Source organism: Narcine bancroftii, chromosome 4 (genome assembly GCF_036971445.1).
Source record: "Narcine bancroftii isolate sNarBan1 chromosome 4, sNarBan1.hap1, whole genome shotgun sequence".
NCBI classification, from domain to species: Eukaryota; Metazoa; Chordata; class Chondrichthyes; order Torpediniformes; family Narcinidae; genus Narcine; species Narcine bancroftii.
Window position 1 is genome coordinate 292858470 of NC_091472.1, and position 21880 is coordinate 292880349.

The following is a 21880-nucleotide window of genomic DNA, read 5'->3' on the forward strand; positions in this document are numbered from 1 at the left end:
CGAACTGTGAGGCGCCAAGATGCACGGTTGGAGGCGAGATCAGCCCACTGGTGGTGGTCAATGTGGCGGGCACCAAGAGATTTCTTTAAGCAATCCTTGTACCTCTTCTTTGGTGCACCGCTGTCTCGGTGGCCAGTGGAGAGCTCGCCGCCAAGATGCACGGTTTGAGGCGATATCAGCCCACTGGCGGTGGTCAATGTGGCGGGCACCAACAGATTTCTTTAAGCAGTCCTTGTACCTCTTCTTTGGTGCACCTCTGTCACGGTGGCCAATGGAGAGCTCGCCATAGAACACGATCTTGGGAAGGCGATGGTCCTCCATTCTGGAGGTGTGACCTACCCAGCGCAGTTGGATCTTCAGCAGCGTGAATTCGATGCTGTCGGCCTCTGCCATCTCGAGTAGTTCGATGTTGGAGATGAAGTCGCTCCAATGAATGTTGAGGATGGAACAGAGACAACGCTGGTGGAAGCGTTCAAGGAGCCGTAGGTGATGCCGGTAGAGTACCCATGATTCGGAGCTGAACAGGAGTGTGGGTATAACGGCTCTGTATACGCTAGTCTTATTGAGGTTTTGCAGTTGGTTGTTTTTCCAGACTCTTTTGTGTAGTCTTCTTCCAAAGGTGCTATTTGCCTTGGCGAGTCTGTTGTCTATCTCGTTGTCGATCCTTGCATCAGATGAAATGGTGCAGCTGAGATAGGTAAACTGGTTGACCGTTTTGAGTTTTGTGTGCCCGATGGAGATGTGGGGGGGCTGGTAGTCATGGTGGGGAGCTGGCTGATGGAGGACCTCAGTTTTCTTCAGGCTGACTTCCAGGCCAAACATTTTTGCAGTTTCCGCAAAACAGGACGTCAAGCGCTGAAGAGCTGGCTCTGAATGGGCAACTAAAGCGGCATCGTCTGCAAAGTGTATCACGGACAAGTTACTCTTGTATCTTGGTGTGAGCTTGCAGGCGCCTTCAGATTGAAGAGACTGCCATCCGTGCGGTACCGGATGTAAACAGCGTCTTCATTGTTGAGGTCTTTCATGGCTTGTTTCAGCATCAAGCTGAAAAAGATTGAAAAGAGGGTTGGTGCGAGAACACAGCCTTGCTTCACGCCATTGTTAATGGAGAAGGGTTCAGAGAGCTCATTGCTGTATCTGACCCGACCTTGTTGGTTTTCGTGCAGTTGGATAACCATGTTGAGGAACTTTGGGGGGCATCCGAGGCGCTCTAGTATTTGCCAAAGCCCTTTCCTGCTCACGTGTCGAAGGCTTTGGTGAGGTCAACAAAGGTGATGTAGAGTTGCTCTTTCTGTCCAAAAAACCATTTTGCCTTCCTTTCATTTTGCTTCAATCCTTGGTCTGTCCTGCTGAGAATGAAGCCACCTTCCATATAATTTCAAAGAAGTTCTTGTCACACTGATTGCTTCTACCAATACTAATTTATTTGAATTTTTCTTGGGTCTGAGATGTTCCTGTAGTGAAACAGTTTTGCTTTCCACACATGTTGTTTGACCTGACTTTTACCAGTATATTTGTTTTTATTTCATATTTTCACATGTTCACAATCATACAATTTTTAGGTAAACCAGGTGAATTTGTTTAGGGACCTATACAAATTGGGGAAACTGGGTCTCCAGTGGCTCAGATGCTGAACTGTCAGGATTTCTGAACAATTGGATGGCAGATTTGCTGTCAGTGGAAGTTGAAATGCATCCCAGACATAATTAAATAGAATTTGACATCAACAATTTTTGTGCTTTGTGGTCATTCATGTGATTTGGATGACTAATGTACTTATTATTATAATGCAAAAGTGTGTTAACTTCCACAACAGAGAGTTGCTAGGCAAATCTATTTTGGTGACCGAAATGGAAAGTGTTATGGTTGCTGCCATTTGAAATACTCTCCAGATGCAAAGAAAGTAACTGAATCAAAATCAGTTAATGCTCTAATCAGCAAGACTGGGGAAAAAAATGGAGGGATTTGAGAGGAGAGGGTGGAAATTCAGTATTCCCGTTTTCACTCTTTAGAACTGGCAAATTTAGAAAAATAATGTTTTCAGTCTCAGGGAAGTTTTGGTAGGGAATGCTGAGGACAAGCCAGAGAGTCTGAGTAAATTATTTTTCATCAAATTGCTGGTTCCATAAGCAACCATATTTTTAAAAAAAAATTTCCATGTACTTCTGAAATTCTAAATGCTGTATGTTGATGCATACAATATTTAGAACAGCAGCTGCTTGAAGATTGAAACAAAGTGGAAATTTTGGAAGTGCTCCAGCAGATGGAGGAAAAATGATATGACCTGTATTAAACTGGCCAGTTCAAGCTGAAATGTACTTCTTCCTTTTGGTGATTATGCAACATGGAAGGGATTGAAATGCCTGTCTAAGAATCTTTTAAATGTCCCTTTTATTTCAGCCTTCACCACCACAACTGGCACCCACTACATTTTTTTTGGGGAGGGGGAGGGAGAGACATCTCCCTAAACTTTCCTCCCTTCACCTTTACAGATGTCCTCTGGCGTTTGCTACTCTTGCCCTGGGGAGAAAAGGTGCTGGCTGTCCACCCTATCTATGCCTCTCATCAGCTAGACCAATTCATTAATTTCCTCTTGCTGCAGCAAAAAAAAAACCTACGGTGCAGAAATTCTGATGTTTAAAATACAAACTGTTTTGTGCAATTACTTGTACTTAATTGATCTTGAACTTGATAATAATGAAATTTTAAATATTTAAATGTGAAAAATATTCAGTAGTGTTATTGCCCATTTGGCATTAAATTTGTATTTAGATTTTGAATGTTTGATCTGAATTATTTCATTTGGTTAATTTGTGGCTATCCATGATCATTTGCAATTTGAATGGGATGAATAATTATCAGAAACTCCATTATCTGCTTCTTAACACACTGGGGTTCCACAAAATGTAAAGAAAATGGCTATTGCGTCACATGGCTTTTCTGTCTCCTTGACTCAATCCTTGATCATTGCAATACAAAGTCGGACAATAGAAACTTTTACACAGCTGCTTCATTTCGGGATATTTGTGACTTTTTTACGCTATGCCTGCTGTGTAAAAAGCACAGATGGAATTGGGGGGTGGGGGGGGGGTCATTCCAGACCCAGCTATTTTCTGGCAGCAGAGGTAGTAACAGTACCAGAATGGTATCTGTAAAAGGGCAATCAGCATTCAGAAACCAACACGGATACGTATGTGTAAGTGTACCATATTTTATTCAGTGTATTTATGGGTTAGCATTTAAAACTTAGACAAAACATGCAAGTAAGACGACAGGAAAAATATCTTTAGTAATAATACCGCTGTCCCGATCTCTCCTGGTGGCCTGCATTTATTTCTTCTTTGGCTTGGCTTCGCGGATGATGATTTATGGAGGGGCACGGTTGCAAGGGAAAATTGGTTGGTTGGGGTTGGGTGTTGGGTTTTTCCTCCTTTGTCTTTTGTCAGTGAGGTGGGCTCTGCGGTCTTCAAAGGAGGTTGCTGCCCGCCGAACTGTGAGGCGCCAAGATGCACGATTGGAGGCGATATCAGCCCACTGGTGGTGGTCAATGTGGTGGGCACCAAGAGATTTCTTTAAGCAATCCTTGTACCTCTTCTTTGGTGCACCGCTGTCTCGGTGGCCAATGGAGAGCTCGCCATAGAACACGATCTTGGGAAGGCGATGGTCCTCCATTCTGGAGATGTGACCCACCCAGCGCAGTTGGGTCTTCAGCAGCATGGATTCGATGCTTGCGGACTCTGCCAGCTCGAGTACTTCGATGTTGGTGATGAAATAATTCCAATGAATGTTGAGGATGGAGCGGAGACAGCGCTGATGGAAGCGTTCTAGGAGCCGTAGGTGATGCTGGTAGAGGACCCATGATTCGGAGCCGAACAGGAGCGTGAGTATGACAACAGCTCTGTACACACTGATCTTTGTGTGTTTCTTCAGGTGGTTGTTTTTCCAGACACTTTTGTGTAGTCTTCCAAAGGTGCTATTTGCCTTGGCGAGTCTGTTGTCTACCTCTTTGTCGATTCTTGCATCAGATGAAATGGTGCAGCCGAGGTAGGTAAACTGGTTGACCGTTTTGAGTTCAGTGTGCCCGATGGAGATGTGGGGGGGCTGGTGGTCATGCTGGGGAGCTGGCTGATGGAGGACCTCAGTTTTCTTCAGGCTGACTTCCAGGCCAAACATTTTGGCATTTTCCGCAAAACAGGACGTCATGTGCTGGAGAGTTAGCTCTGAATGAGCAACTAAAGCGGCAGTGTCTGCAAAGAGTAATTCATGGACAAGTTGCTCTTGTGTCTTGGTGTGAACTTGCAGATGCCTCAGATTGAAGAGACTGCCATCCATGCGGTACCGGATGTTAACAGCGTCTTCATTCTTGAAGTCTTTCATGGCTTGTTTCAGCATCATGCTGAAGAAGATAGTAAAGAGGGTTGGTGCAAGGATGCAGCCTTGCTTCACGCCATTGTCAATAGAGAAGGGTTCGGAGAGCTAATTTCTGTATCTGACCCGACCTTGTTGATTTTCGTGCAGTTGGATAACCATGTTGAGCAAAGGTAAAAGGCAGAGTCAATTTGGCTGACAGCAATTAGTTCACTCGGGAATACCTGATTGACGGGCACTTGAGGTTTAGCCATCTCAGATGTGGATGCGTGCTCCAACAAATGCAGAAGTATGAAATGGCTGGACCTGGAGGTGAAATGAACTGGTGGTCAAATAGGGATGCGTCCTCTAATAGACTTGCTGTTTTGTTAGGTGGGTGAACCACTGATGTGTTGCTAGGAGGGGAATGAGATGATTTAATTCGTAATTCATGGTTTTGACAGGACAGAAGTGGGGTGGCTGTTGGCCTTTCAAAATAGGGCTGAATCATTCATGAATAGATTAAAAAGTATGTATCAAAGGGTACTGAATCTGGAATTCTACAGAAGGAGAGTATGAATGCTTTGTTACTCAATGTATTCAAGACAGTCACTGACAGATCTTCAGATATTAAGGAGAGGAGATTAGGGAGTGGCATATTGATAAAAGACCAGCTATTTAAGGAAAGTTGCTTAATGTCTTTTGAACACCTGGCAAGTAAATATGACTTACAAATATTCATTTTTTCAATATTTACAGATGAGAAATTTCTTAAATACTCTATTACCAGACTTTCCATTTGTATATCCACCTGATGTTGATAATATTTTTCAATTGAATCCTTCTCAGAAAGGATTGATTGGAACTGTATATGATAGATGATTGAAATTGTGTCCAGTACTTCACGATAGATTAAAAAGGTCTAACATTTTGTCAAATACAGTACATTTTAGATAACACTAGATGCTGATGCCAATGCTGTTGTGTTCCATGTCCTGCCTCTTTGCCGGCTTGCTGTGTTTATTTTATTTTTTTAAAAACACACACTGATCTGGTATTATGCTGACTTTGTTTAGTTCAGTGTAAACAACCAAAACTGGCTTAATGCTGGGTCTTCCTTACGACAATATTATGGAATTTCTGTTTTTAAAAAAAAAAAATCTCTTATTAGCTGACCTGCTCTGCTATTGAAGTCTCAGGTAGTCTGCAGCAAAGCCCTTTCATTGATTCAAAGGTGACAACCTTGTTTAATTTTAATTAAATTCTATCAGTAAATTTTCAGTAAGAATATTTCAATTTTGTCAATTTTTTTATTAAAATTTAAAAATAAATTAAAGGCTGAATGTTAAAAGAAGTTTGCAAGCTTTCCCTGGGAGGAAGCTATCAAAAGATTGAGATTGGTTGAAGGGGTAATGCTATAGATTCATTACCAGAGGCCTAGTTGTCTGCTTGGTTGGATGTCTCTGTCAAGGCATCTAATTTGGTCGGGCATTCGAGGACCAGCGAGTCTTTTTGCCAATGCCTCTGCATTGTTATGATAGCTGTCGAATCCTGTACTATATTTCAATCAAAGTTTAAATTGGGTCATGTTTAATTTTTGCTTTTTTTTAACACATGTCAGCTTTGATTAGTTGTGTTCCTGTATTTTAGTCTATATTTGACACTAGTTTTATTCACAAGTGTCAAAACTGATTACTTTTCAGACTCAGTTTGGGAGAGTCAGTTTCCAAGATCACCAGTATCATTCACCTCAACATCAAGAACTGAAGAAACGGGAATGGAAAGAGCAAATACCAGACAAGAGGAAGGTCATAATTATAATATCCACATTATGTACTTTATTCATTGCTTAAAAATGTTTGGGGGGGGGGAATTATTAACTGATGTAACAGTATAGCAAGATTTGTGGGGTTAAATTTAAATAATTGCTGAAATTGTTAAGCATTGCTCTTATTCAAATTTAAATGTTTATAGTCAATCCTTTACAGTTAAATCTTATCGAGGCAACAATTATGGAAATCCTTTTTTGAAACTTTATTTATTAATTTTAACGTATGAAGAAAGTAAGTAATTCACGTACAGAAAAAATACAAAATAAAGTAATACAAGTACAAAGTAACATAGTTAATACAATACCAATCTCGGCATCTCCCCCTAACAACTAAAAACTAAGACTAAAAAAATAGAGTGAAGAATTAATACTATTAGTATAATAAAAAAATATATATATCTTTAAAAAAAAGATCGATATATATGAAAAAAAAACAAAAAATATATATATTAATTAAGTATTAATTATTAATCAAAAAAATTATTATATAAGAATATATATGAAAAAACAAAAACAAAAAGAACTTAAACAAAAAAAAACAACTAATAATAAAAAACTTTTAAAAAAAAGAGAAAAAAGAAAACATAGAAAAAATATATAATAAAAAAAAGCTTTTTTAAAGAAAAAAAAATGATTAATTCAAACTTATTTAAATTGTATATAATCAATAAATGGGGTCCACTTTAACTCATAAAAAGACATCTTATCTTTTATAGAAAAAGATATTCTTTCCATAACCAAACTTCATCTCTGAATACCACCTATCTGAAGACAATACATTTCTATTCTTCCAAGTAATCGCTATACATTTCTTGGCCACTGCCAGCGCTAAGTAAATAAAAGAGATCTGGTAATTATCTAATTCTAAATCAATCAACGGTTGCATATTCCCTAATAAAAATATATCAGGATCTAATACAATATCAAGATTATATAAATTATTAAATACAGATTGAATACCTTTCCAAAATTGTTGTAACCGATCACACAACCAAACAGCATGTAAAAAAGTACCAGAAACTTGTTCACAACAAAAACAAAGATCTGACTTACTAAAACCAAATTTTTTTAATTTTTCGGATGTTAAATATAATTGATGTATAAAACTATAATTAATCATCGCCAATCTAGCATTAATCAATTTTCGAACACTATTACGGCAGATTTCAGACCAATCTTCTTCAGTTATTGTTAAACTTAAATCTTTTTCCCATTTCATTTTATCTTTATCCCAATCTATTTTACTTTCACTTTCCAACAAAATACGATACAAACCTGATATATAACCCTTTTTTGGAAATGAGAGCACATATTTCTCAAAATCAGTTTCAGACAGTAAATTCATTTGACGACCGCATACCTGTTTTTACAAAAGATCTTAACTGATAATACACAAATATAGAATAACCACTTATATCAAATCTCTTTTGCAATTCTACAAAAGAACAAAAATGACCTTCTAAAAAAAGTCAGGTAAATTATGTATTCCTTTCTCCTCCCATTGTTTCAAAATAGTATTAGATACCGTGAAAGGAACAAGTTGATTATTATATAATGATAATCTTCCCGACCACTTATTTTTCAATCCCATTTTATGTAATTTACTTGTCCATAAATTCATTAAATGTTTCAATATTGGTACATCATAAGTTCGTAACAAATTTTTATTTCATTGAAATAAAAATTCATTCGAAGATTTTTCAGAAATAACTGCCAATTCTATCTGTGCCCAACTAGGCGTATCTTGTGTGGCCATTAATGTGCTAAGAAATCTAAATTGAGCTGCTTCATAATAAAATTGAAAGTTAGGTAGCCGTAACCCTCCAAATTGAAAATCCCACATCAATTTTTTCAACGCCACCCTAGGAAATTTTCCTTTCCACAAAAAATCCCTAATTACTTTATATAAATCCTTAAAAAATCTTTTTAGTAAACAACAAGGAATTGATTGAAATAAATATTGTATACGAGGAAAAATATTCATTTTTATAGTATTAATTCTTCCTAATAAACCCAAAGGTAAATCTTTCCATTTAACTAAATCTGCCTTAATCTTCTTCATTAAAGGAAGATAATTAAGTGAATATAAATTTTGGTAGTCAGTATTAACATTAATTCCCAAATATTTAATTTGTTTCGTCCACTTCAAATTCATAATATTTCTAAACATTGAATAATCATCTTTACTAATTGATAAAATTTTACTTTAAGTCCAATTAACTTATAACCAGATAATTGACCATAAATCTCTAAGGAATCTTGAAGTGCTGGCAGAGAAACATCAGGATCCACCAAATACAGCAAAACGTCATCCGCAAATAAATTTATTTTATAATCTTCATTCAAGACTCTCATACCTTTGATACTATCATTCTGACGTATTAATTGTGCTAGAGGTTCAATAACTAAAGCAAACAAGGCGGGTGATAATGGACATCCTTGTCTAGTAGATCTTGTTAAATTAAAGGATTCTGAAAGCAAACCATTAGTAACAACTCTAGCTTTCGGACCATTATACAGAGCCCTAATCATACCAATGAATGAGAGACCAAACAATAATGGAAATCCTGATTTGACTTTATCAATAAGCCACTGGCACAATTTCTTTTAAGATGTAAAAACCTGTATTTGAATTGAAATTTTAATTTAAAATTCATTTTGCAATTTTTTTTGAAGAACAAGTTGAGTAGAAGTTCAATTTTGTAACGCTAACTCGATGGTACACTTGTTCTGACATTTAAGAAAAAAATGTGGTGCCACTTGAAAGTTCATACTAATGGTCGGTTCTTTTGCAAATTTAATGTTTCATAATTCTTATTTTGACTTCCCAAGAGACATAATTGTATTAATGCCAGGTACCAGCTATTTTTGTACATTGAATTTTCAAGCTGTGAGATCTCTTGAATTGATGTCTGTTGGCTGACTGCCATAAGTTAGTATCCCACGTAGTTGCAATTCTTAACTATACCATCTTTTGGATTAACCCATCAACTGCATATGTTGCAGATTAAAACTGGTTGCTTAGAATGGAATAGTTTAGTGCTTCAATCTGTATCCTTTTTATTTGCAATTCAATCTACGGTATACCCTTTATTTTGTGATAAAGGAGAGGTAAAGTCTTTCAATGTTTTTAAAAATATTTTAATTCTTTCCAAATTTTGAATTTGGTGTTTTTAATATTGTCCAAATCAATTGTATTCTACTGAATAATTTGTAAATTTAGCGTATTTAAAGCATGTTGTAAGACACTAGATTAACTGACCAGAAAAAATGTCCTGTAAATTATTTTGTTCTCTTTCACCAAAAAACCCTCCAAAAATACAGTGCTATAGCTGTAACTGTTAGATTAGTAATTAAATGGATACTGATTTAGTTTTGTTAATTGACTAGCTTGGTGCAAAGATTTGTTTTTAAATATAAAAACAGCTTCAGAAATGTTTCACCTTAAATTATTACTTGAAACAATTCTTTTTTTTTTAGAATTCGCAAGGGGTTTATCATCCTATGCACAAGGTGCAAGACCAAGAGAGACATTGCTTGGTTCTTTACGTCGTTCCACATCCAGCTTAAATCGAGCACTTTCCTCAGCTTCAGGCAGTCCATCTACATTCTCCAGACAATCCAGAACTTCTTCTAGATCCTTTGATAGCAACAGTTCTTCTGTTAGAATGACACAAAGGAATGCAGATGGTCGTTTTGTGCACAGAGCTAACACTTCAGAATCTGAATGGAGAAACGTGTCTCTTTTGCAGAGAAGATCACAAAATGATTTTGCATCAGAATCATCCAGTAATAGGTGTAGACCGAGACAGTTGTTGTCTCGTCTGGCATCAAGCATGTCTTCAACCTTCTCCAGCAGCCGAATTTCTAATCGGCAACATTCAAATGCAAGGTCTCTTGAAAGAGTGCATTCCTTTCAGCAATCCAATAACTTGTCATTGGGTAATGGACCTGAAAATTTGGCACGGCCTGGTACCAATGGCAGAGTTGTTACTAATTATTCTCATGATCAGTCTTCTGAATCTTCTCGAGGATTTGGATTTTTGAGATGGAGAAGACCAGGATCAACAACTGTTTTACAATCTCAAAACTTCAGGATGGAGGAAAATACAAGTTCAAGGCCATATAATTCTGAAAATAGAAATGCTGGCTCATGGTTATCTTCACTACAAAGTAGATGTACTCCTCTCTCCAGAAGAGAAGAAAGGAATGAAACTGCTGCATCTAATGGTACCATAAATGAAGGTAGGGAAGATCAAATACCAATCCTCCAAAGAGCTGATGGGCCACTTCAAAACTCAAGCAGAGAACAATCTGATATTGTCCAAGGTGCTACAGCATCACCTTCCAGTGCTTTGCCTTCCACTGTTACAGGCAGATTCTCAACCCATATTACACCAGCAGAGACCATTCCAACAAGAAGTACCTCAGAATTTAGAGAAGTATTCTCTAACTCTTTTATTCGCCTTTCAATGCCTTGTGGCCCAGAACATGATTTCTCTGATGATGTCCTGGTAGCAATTGAATTTGTAAATCCATCTAGAAGTCTCTCTGAGCATCATAAACAGCAGATTGCAAGGGCATCATCAAAAGATCCAGAAAAACTGAGAAAAATACAAGAAAGGTATATTCTGGTGCATTTCAATTTAAACCATTTCTTTTGTTGATCTCCGATTTCATTTGCATTTAGTGGCATTCAGGTAGAATGGCATTATTAAGTGGAGAGCATGGGATTAGATAGAAAAGATGTCTGGATTGTGAATATAATCTGAAGAGACAGGTGAAGTTTTCAGGAGATGAAAAGCAAAAAAAAAAAAAAATCTGGTGCTTGAAATCTGGCTATGATGTGGGGAGGGGGGAAAAAAGACTGTTGACTTTTTAAAATTTGTAATTTTAGAGATAAACCATAGTTATAGGCCCTTTCTGCCCATGACCCCATACAACCCAAATACACCCATGTGACCCATAACCCCGTACGTCTTTGGAATGTGGGAGGAAACCAGAGTACCTCGAGAAAACTCGCACAGAGAGAGAAAATGTACTAACTCCTTACAAAAGCGCCAGATTTGAACCCGGGTGGCTGGTGCTGTAATAGGGTTGTGCTAACCACTACATGGTGCTGTCCATCTGTCAGCATTTGTAGAAAGAGAAATTAAGTTCTGTGCCTGAGCCTTTTGTCACTTCAGTTGGAGTCCCAGACCTGCAATGTTAATTTTCCACAGATGTTGACTGTCCCATTGAATTTTCCCAGCATTCACTGTCTTTCAGTTGCATTACCCAGAAGGTGGCCCTTCAGCCCATTTAAGTTTCTGCTGACCATCAAACACCCATGTACAATTCCATCCACTTTTTTTCTCCCTACATTCCCAGCAACCTTTATCTCTCTGCAAAAAAAAAACTCTGCCACTCTATACCAGCCAATTAACCCTCTTTACATATTTTGGAGGAACTCCATATAGTTGCAAGGAGAATGTGCAAATTCTCAGCAATAGAGCTCTAAATTACACCCAGTTTTCTGGAGGTGTGAGACAGCAGCTCTACCAGCAACTCTGTTGCTCCAAAGTCTGCCCTTGGTGGATTTTAAAGTGCATTGAACAGAGAATATATTTTGGGAATTAACATATTCTAATGAATTTTTATGCATGTCTAAGTGTTCTATAGTTTGAAATTTCTTGCAATACAAATTTTCATAATTTCTTTGAAAACGTGGCCCAATGACCCAACTGTCAGTTTTGGTACCAAATTGGGTTTTCGGTGTCTGGTCCTGAGATTTCCTGTGCACAGACCAAGTTCACTATCCACTTTATGCTGCTTTTTACGAATTATTTATTTCTTTGGTTGCATTTGACAAATGAAGACTTTGTATTTTTGAAGAATTTCAGGGTTATTTTACCCAATAATCCTGATTCCTGAACTTGAAACATCTTCCAGAATGTGATGTGAAGTTTCACTCGACCATTTCAGCTCTCACGGTAATGAGTTTGCAAGAAAATGGGTTTGAGAAGTTGAAGCATTTATTTTGCCTTTTTTTTTTGTTTTGCAATACTATTTGCAGTTTTTTGACTCTTTTGGTAATTTTACTGTTGATTTATTAACTGATGTAAACCAGCATGCCACAGTGGACCAAGTTGGGGTGATAGGAAACCAGAAGGCTTGATATAACTTGACGTATCACTGTTTCTATTTTTAGTTGTTTTTGTTTGGAAGAAGTAAGGCACTGGACCCTGCAATTTATTTATTTTTTTAAAAAACCTAGATTTGCTTTGTATATGGAAAATGGCTTGATTATACACCAACACACTTGTTTTAGCATAGCAACCATGAAAATGGAACTGATTGAATAAATGACCCAGAAACCGATTTCATCCAAAGATCGGATGTTTGTTGATACTAGGATCTGACTCCGGTTCTTAAAACAAATCTAGTTGAACAAGAAAATTTGGAAGTGCTGTGATTATAGCTTACACAAACTTATTGGAATGGTCTTGAATGGTCTTTATGTAGCAAAGATGAAAATGTATAACCAATGTTTTGGATATGGGGCCTGAGCTTTCATCAAGGTATGAGCAAAATGCAGCCAGGTCCCTAAATAAAATGATGGGGGAGGGGCAAGGGAGAAGCTGTCAAAGAGCTATCCCATAGAGCACTACAGCACAGAATAACTGGTTATTTGGGGCTTCTAGTCTGTGCCGAAACATGCCTCTAATCCCACTGACTTGCACCCATTCCATAACACTCCAGACTTCTTCCATTCCCCATAGCTTTTTTTCTTGTTCCCTCCCACCCAAATCTATCTATCTATCTATGACCTCTTGTCTGTGCTCCTCCCCCTGTCTCTTCCCCACCATTTTATTTTGGTGCCTGCCTGCATTTTGCTCATACATTGATGGGCTCAGGCCAAAACATCTTCATCTTTGCAATGTAAAGAATGCTGTACGACTTGCTGTGTTTCTCCAGCATTTTTGTGTAAACCTTAAAACAAATCTCCCTGCCAAATCTTTCATTTGCATGGATTGTTCATGATTTTGATAAACTACTACCACTCCTTTACAAATCTACTTGGTTGATTAGTCATCAGTGATGTGGCTCTTCTTAAAAATGTCAGAAATCTTTTTAGTTTATTTTTGCTGTAAATGTGGTCTGAACATCCATAAATAATGTGCATGTCTTGAGGTGGGGCATGCTTCATCCAAGGATATCCATTCAATCAGTAAACTATTTTCAAAAATTTTTGGAGCTCAAATGTAGAGAGGCTGGGCTCTGAAAAGCATTATACAGAGCAATTTAGGAGTCCAGGTCCATAGCTCATTGAAAGTGACCAAACAAGTAGTTAAGGTAGTAAAGAAGCTGAATAATATGCTTGGCTTCTTTGAGTGGGGCATTTTTGAGTATAAAAAGAAATTCTGTTGCAACTATATGAAACTTTGGTTTGGCCGTACTTGGAATACAATGTGCAATACTGGTTGCCTCATTGTTGGAGTTTGCCTGGTTTAAATGATGTGTGTTATGGAGAGAGTTTGGATAAACTTGGGTTGTTTCCTCAGGCTGAGGGGAGACCTGATAGAAGTTTATAAAATCACAAAAGGCATTGATAGTATAGACCAGGGGTGTCAAACTCAAATTCACGGAGGGCCAAAATTAAAAACTTGGACTAAGTCGAGGGCCGAACTAAATATTTATTGAAAATTTTCAACAATATCTGCATGTTTTCTCTTCTTTCAACATATGTAATGTTAAACTTTTTCTTATTAAAATAAATGTTTAATAATAGTTTTGGATAAACTCTTTCCAGAAGCATTAACAAATGAGAAATAAAATATTCAATAAATAGTATCTCTCTATAGAGGATTTGTCAAATGTTGCTAGTGTGCTGTCGAATAGTAAAATCTGAGGGCTACTGAGTATGTGGGAGAAGAACATGATTCCTGAAACTATCAAATGGGTGACTGATTGTGGGCATGAACTCTAGCAGGGTTATTTGCCATGTCCTTTTTCCATTGGTACAGATATCCTTTGATTTACACACTTTTCAAGTTTTATGCCTAATGAGCTTGTATCCAGGTGCAGGACCATTTTTAACCAGGAATATATTTATCACTGTGACATGAAACTATTGGAACATCGTTTTATCCTGAGATTAAAGTTCATAATACTTACTCAAGCCTGTGTGCGGGAGGGCGGGGTTTGCGGGCGATCGGGTTGGACAACGACAGTGTGGGGACATCGGCTCTCGCTGCAGGGCAGCATCTTGGCGGATCAGCGGCCCCGTCACCGTGAGTCGCGGGTCGGCCTGCGGCAGGGAGGGGGAGTGGGCAATGGTCCTGGCGAGGTCAGGCCCCCCTGAGTTTCTGCCGGGCCCCCCTTGACCTGCTGAGTTTCTGCCGGGCCCCCCTTGACCTGCTGAGTTTCTGCCGGGCCCCCCTTGACCTGCTGAGTTTCTGCCGGGCCCCCCTTGACCTGCTGAGTTTCTGCCGGACCTCCCTTGACCTGCTGAGTTTCTGCCGGACCCCTTTTGACCTGCTGAGTTTCTCCATTCTGGTGTTTTTACGAGAACCACAGACTTTCGCTCATACATTGATGAGGGGGATCAAGGGCCAAACATTGTCAGGTACCTCTCTGCTGGATAAAGGATACGGTTTAACCCGCCGAGTTTCTCCAGTGTTGGGTTTTCACGAGGTAGAGTCAAAGGCCGAAGGGCCTGTTTCTGATCTGTAATATTCTATGGACCCTGCTCTTCTTTCCGTGCCGGTGTCCCAGGACCTTTCCAGGGCAGTCTCCGCGCTCAGGACTGCGCTGGGATCCCGGTCAGCGTTGGAGGAGCAGGTGAGCGCGGCTAATCCCGATCCAGCCCATGCCACTCCCAAGATTGGCGGGGGGTTCCACCTTACCTGCCCGACCAGCCTCGCTCTCCACGTGTACTCCGGGCACCCGCTGCTGGTCCGGTGGGAAGGCGCAGGGCGGCCGGCGCCCCCATCGCCCGGCGGGGAGCCCCAATCTTCCCTCCGGCGTCCCGACTCCATCTGCAGCTCCAAGAAACGCTGTTCCACTGGGGTTCCGGGCGCTGGGAAGCAGCCTTGGCTTCCCCTGACACCGGCCAGGCCGCGCTGCGGTGAGGGGGTGGGCGGGGGGACATGACAGCATGTTTATAAAACCATCCACCACTACTTTTCAAGGACCAGGATTTTTCTCTCTCTCACCCTGGGACACAGCGGTTACTGTGCATGCGCTATACTGGCGCGGCGGCCAGCGGGCCACCTCTAATACATTTTTGATATGATCTTGCGGGCCAAATATAATTATATCGCGGGCCAAATTTGGCCCACGGGCCAGAATTTGACATGTATGGTATAGACAGTCAGAATCTTTTCCCCAGGGTAAGGTGTCATACACTTGAAGACATTTAAGATGAGGGGGGAGGAAGTTTAATGGAGATGCATGGGGCAAATATTTTGCACTGAGTGGTAGGTGTCTGGAAGAAGCTGCCTGGAGTAGAGGTGGAAGCAAATACACTAGTAGCATTTAAAAGGCTTCTAGATAGGCATGTGAAGGGGATGGATGGATATCTATCAGGTGTAAGCAACAAATTTTCATTGATTTGGATCTCCTATTTGCCACAGATGCAAGAGCTGAAGGGCCTGTTCTTGTACTGTTCAATTCTACAGGCAAATCTAATGTTGGTTACAGAATGAGTTGTATTAGGAATTTAAATCATAATTGATTTCTCAGGAAATGTGGCAGACTACAGATGTTTTTGCCCTCTTCTGTGATAATGCAACCTTTCGACGCCTTCTATGAGACCATGCCAAAATGCTTGCATGCTTATGACAAACAGTCTGTAATGGAAATTCTTTTCGCCTTTCCCATTCCTTCACTTTTTTGATATATCTGCAACTGCCCAAACAGGGTTTTGTCCTCCAATCCAGGCTTCCCTAGCAGAAGTACCCAGACAACCGGTGTGTTTTGTCATTTAAGAATGCCTTTAACAGTTTTGCAGATGAATAGAATATTTAGTGATGCTAGTTAATAATGTCACTGTCAATGTCTCGTATACTTAAATTAAGGATAGAAGGCATTAACTTCTTTGGATTGTATGCTCAAGACTTTTCCATTCTTTAGAGCCCTTGACTGAATGAGATCCAGTAAGTGTAAAAACCTGAATAGTGGGATGAAGGAAGTAAGAGGCTGTGAAATATCATGGATTGATTGTATTATGGTATACAGTATCTCATTTCCTGCCTTTTTATTTTGACTGCCTTGGATGAAGATCATCACGTGATCTTGAGACTATCCAGTGGTTCTCAACCTTTTTCTTTCCACTCACATACCACTTTAAGTATTCCCTATTCCATAGGTTCTCTGTGATTAGTAAGGTATTGCTTAAGGTGGTATGTGGGTGGAAAGAAAAAGTTTGAAAACCACAGTTTTAATCGTACTCTTTATGTGCACGGTTTCATAACTCAAAATAAAATGGGCCAATGACAATTTTTCTCAAGCAAAATATTTTTTTTTTTTTTTTTTAATTTTTTATTTTTCACACCATAAATCACAATAGCCATGATATACACTTTTTCTTTTCCACACATTTACAGTGACTTTTTCTCCCTCCCCCCTCCCTCCTCCCAAGCCACCCCCCCATCCCTCCCCCCTCTCATCCATTTTAGTTATACAATCTAGGTTGCATTAATTCAGTTAGACAATGTTGTCATTCAACAAAAATACACCAGAAATTCTACTGAGTCCATTTTTTTCTTCTCTTCTCCTTCCATCAACTTAGGTAATGTTTGTTCCCGGTAGGTTTTCGCTATTGTATTTAATGTAAGGCTCCCATACTTGTTCGAATATTTCAATATTATTTCTTAAACTATATGTTATTTTTTCTAATGGAATACATTTATTCATTTCTATATACCATTGTTGTATTTTCAAATTATCTTCCAATTTCCAGGTTGACATAATACATTTTTTTGCTACAGCTAGGGCTATCTTAACAAATCTTTTTTGTGCATCCTCCAAGTCAATTCCAAATTCTTTATTTTTTATGTTACTTAGGAGAAAGATCTCTGGATTCTTTGGTATATTGTTTTCTGTTATTTTATTTAATATCTGATTGAGATCATCCCAAAATTTTTCTACTCTCTCACATGTCCAGATTGCATGAATTGTTGTTCCCCTTTCTTTTTTACATCGAAAACATCTATCAGATACTGTTGGGTCCCATTTATTTAACTTTTGCGGTGTAATGTATAGTCTGTGTAACCAATTATATTGTATCATACGCAGCCTCGTATTTATTGTATTTCTCATCGTTCCAGAGCATAACTTCTCCCATGTTTCCTTTTTTATCTTTATATTTAAATCTTGTTCCCATTTTTGTTTAGTTTTACCATTTGTTTCCTCATTTTCCTTTTCTTGCAGTTTAATATACATATTTTTTATAAATCTTTTGATTAACATTGTATCTGTAATCACATATTCAAGGTTACTTCCCTCTGGTAAACTCAAGTTGCTTCCTAATTTATCTTTCAAGTAGGATCTCAGTTGGTAATATGCCAGCGCTGTATCTCCCGTTATATTGTACTTATCTCTCATTTGTTCAAAGGATAAGAATCTACTTCCTGAAAAACAATTTTCTATTCTTTTAATCCCTTTTTTTTCCCATTTTCTAAAGGCAAGGTTGTCTATTGTAAAAGGGAGTAGCTTATTTTGCGTCAATATTAGTTTTGGTATTTGGTAATTTATTTTATTTCTTTCTACATGTATCTTCTTCCATATATTGAGGAGATGGTGTAATACTGGAGAAGTTCTATGTTGTACCAATTTTTCGTCCCATTTATATAATATGTGTTCAGGTATCTTTTCCCCTATTTTATCTAATTCTAGTCTCGTCCAGTCTGGTTTTTCCCTTGTTTGATAAAAATCTGATAGGTACCTTAATTGTGCGGCTCTATAATAATTTTTGAAGTTTGGCAATTGTAAGCCTCCTTGTTTATACCATTCTGTTAATTTGTCTAGTGCTATCCTCGGTTTCCCCCCTCTCCATAAAAATCTCCTTATTATTTTCTTTAACTCTTTGAAGAATTTTTCTGTCAGTTGTATTGGCAATGCCTGAAATAAGTATAGTATCCTTGGAAAAATGTTCATTTTAATACAGTTTATCCTTCCTATCAGTGTTAGTGGTAGCTCTTTCCAATGCTCTAAATCGTCCTGTAGTTTTTTCATTAGTGGATTGTAATTGAGTTTATATAATTGGCCTAGATTTTTGTTTATTTGCACACCTAGGTATCTTATTGCCTGCGTTTGCCATCTGAATGGGGATTCCTCCTTAAATTTTGAGAAATCCGCGTTATTCATAGGCATTGCTTCACTTTTATTTACGTTTATCTTGTATCCCGACACTTCTCCATATTCCTTCAATTTCTTATATAGTTCTTTTATTGATAGTTCTGGTTCTGTTAAGTACACTATCACATCATCCGCAAACAGACTGATTTTATATTCCCTGTCTTTTATTTTTATTCCTTTTATATTATTATCTCTTCTTATCGATTCTGCTAGTGGTTCTATAGCTAGCGCAAACAATAATGGTGATAGTGGGCATCCCTGCCGCGTTGACCTGCTTAAGTTAAATTGCTTTGATACATGTCCATTTACTGTCACTTTCGCTAACGGTCCCTTATATAATGCTTTAATCCAATTAATATACTTCTCCGGTAAACTGAATTTTTGCAATACTTTGAACAAGTAATTCCATTCTACTCTGTCGAAGGCCTTCTCTGCGTCTAAAGCAACTGCTACTGCCGGTGCTTTATTTCCTTCTACTGCATGAATTAAGTTAATAAATTTACAAATATTGTCTGTTGTGCGTCTTTTTTTGATAAATCCAGTTTGGTCTAAATTTACCATTTTCGGTACCTGTTCTGCTAATCTGTTCGCTAATAGTTTAGCTATTATCTTATAATCTGTGTTTAGCAAAGATATTGGTCTATATGACGCTGGTGAGAGTGGATCTTTCCCTTGTTTTAGTATCACTGTAATTATTGCTGTTTTACATGAATCTGGTAAGTTTTGTGTCTCATCAATCTGGTTGATTACATCCAGGAGGGGCGGTATTATTAGGTCTTTAAATGTTTTGTAGAATTCTATTGGGAGTCCATCCTCTCCTGGTGTCTTATTATTTGGTAAATTTTTTATTATCTCTTGTATTTCTACTGTTCCAAATGGTTCTGTTAATTTATTTTGTTCCTCTATTTGTAGTTTTGGTAGTTCAATTTTAGTCAAAAATTCATCTATTTTCCCTTCTTTCCCTTCGTTTTCGGTTCGGTATAATTGTTCATAGAATTCTCTGAAGTTTTCCTTAATTTCTTTTGGATTATATGTAATTTGTTTGTCTTTTTTCCTTGTTGCCAATACCGTTTTCTTAGTTTGCTCTGTCTTAAGCTGCCATGCTAGGATTTTGTGTGTTTTTTCCCCTAGTTTATAATATTTCTGTTTTGTCTTCATTATATTCTTCTCCACCTTATATGTTTGTAATGTTTCATATTTTATTTTTTTATCCGCCAATTCTCTTCTTTTGGTTGTATCTTCCTTTATTGCTAATTTTTTTTCTATGTTTATTATTTCCCTTTCCAACTGCTCTGTTTCCTGATTATAGTCCTTCTTCATCTTGGTTGCATAACTTATTATTTGCCCTCTAATGAATGCTTTCATTGCGTCCCATAGTATAAACTTATCTTCCACTGATTCCGTATTTACTTCAAAGTACATTTTTAATTGTTTTTCAATAAATTCTCTAAAATCCTGTCTTTTAAGTAGCATGGGGTTTAATCTCCATCTATACATTCTTGGAGGGATGTCTTCTAGCTCTATTGCCAATAACAGGGGTGAGTGGTCCGATAATAGTCTAGCTTTATATTCCGTTTTCCTAACTCTCCCTTGTATGTGGGCTGATAACAGGAATAGGTCTATCCTTGAGTATGTTTTATGTCTAGTCGAGTAGTATGAGTATTCCTTTTCTTTTGGGTTTTGTTTCCTCCATATGTCCACAAGTTTCATTTCTTGCATTGATTTAATTATAAATTTGGTTACTTTGTTCTTCCTGTTAATTTTTTTCCCCGTTTTATCCATATTTGGATCCAAATTCAGATTGAAATCCCCTCCTATTAGTATGTTCCCTTGCGTATTAGCTACCTTCAAAAAGATATCTTGCATAAACTTTTGATCTTCTTCGTTAGGTGAATATATATTAAGTAGATTCCAAAGCTCTGAATATATCTGACATTTTATCATAACATATCTCCCTGCTGGATCTATTATTTCCTCTTCTATTTTAAATGGCACATTTTTGCTAATTAATATAGCCACTCCTCTTGCTTTTGAATTATACGATGCTGCTGTTACATGTCCTACCCAATCTCTCTTTAATTTCTTGTGCTCCAATTCAGTTAAATGTGTTTCTTGGACAAATGCTATATCTATTTTTTCCTTTTTCAGTAAATTTAGTAGTTCCTTTTCATTTGGTTATGTATTCAAGCAAAATATTTCAGTAACAATTGGTCTAGAGCAGTGGTTTTCAATCTTCCCCTCCCACTCACATACCACCTTAAGAAATCCCTTACCAATCACAGAGCACAGATGGCATGGGAATTAATGGTATATGAGTGGAAAGAAAAAGATTGAGAACCACTGCTATAGATTACTGAACACAAAGAACACAACTAGTTTCATTGTTTTATGTGAAGAGGAATTGTCAATTGGTATATCAAAGCAGGAGGCAACCTGTGTCTTGTCCTAGAGTATTATCACTAATACAATTTTTTGTACTCTTGCTGCAACCTTTTCTGTTTAATAAAAAGTAGGATGTAATTGTCTTTTTTTGTATATATAGTTTACTTTTGGAGGATTCTGATGATGAAGGAGATATTTGTCGTATTTGCCAAATAGCTGGATCTACATCAGCCAATCCTTTAATAAAGCCATGTCATTGCACTGGCAGCTTGCAATATGTTCATCAGGAATGCATAAAGAAGTGGCTGCAATCCAAAATAAATTCAGGTAATATGGATATCCAAGAGTGTTCGTTGATGGGCTAACGGTTGCTAAATTTTAACATTTCTTTTTGGATTGGATCTTTTGCTACTTTGAGTTGCATTCATGACTAATTTGGATTGAATTGTACAAGTTACTGGCCCATGGTTACCTTAGTTAAAGCTATAGGATATTGCAGGACAGAAACAGACCCTTTTGGCCCTTCTAGTCTGTGCCAAACCATTTTTATGCTTAGTCCCACTGACCTGCACCCAGCCCATTGCCCTCCATACCTCTCCCATGTAAATACCTGCCCAAATCTTTTTAAATGTTAAAATAAAGCCCACATTCACCACTTCAGCTGGCAGCTTGTTCCACCCTCCAACCACTCACTTTTTCCCTTTCACCCTTAACCTATGACCTCTGGTTTGTATCTCACCTACCCTTGGTGGAAAAACCCTACCTATATTTACTCTGCTTAACCTTTCATGGTAACTCAGTTCCTGAAGTGCAGGCAGCATCCCAGTAAATCTCTGTATTCTCAATCTTATTGATATCTTTCCTGTAGTTAGATAATCAAAACTGCACACAATACACCAAATTTGACCTCATCAATGTCTTAAACAACTTTACTATAACATCCTATAACATGCCAAAACCTCTCTTTACCATCCCATC

General features: G+C 38.0%; 1 protein-coding gene across 5 annotated transcripts in view; it reads left to right on the plus strand.

Moving 5' to 3' along the window:
- The window catches only part of marchf7 (membrane-associated ring finger (C3HC4) 7), a 69654-nt gene that overhangs the window by 34877 nt on the left and 12897 nt on the right, over positions 1-21880 (plus strand). For all 5 annotated transcript variants that reach the window (XM_069935435.1, XM_069935434.1, XM_069935437.1 and 2 more), the window contains 3 exons: positions 6051-6155; positions 9659-10802; positions 21063-21229. In XM_069935435.1, coding sequence (XP_069791536.1) covers positions 6051-6155; positions 9659-10802; positions 21063-21229 — 1416 coding nt within the window. The remainder of the gene's footprint in view (positions 1-6050; positions 6156-9658; positions 10803-21062; positions 21230-21880) is intronic.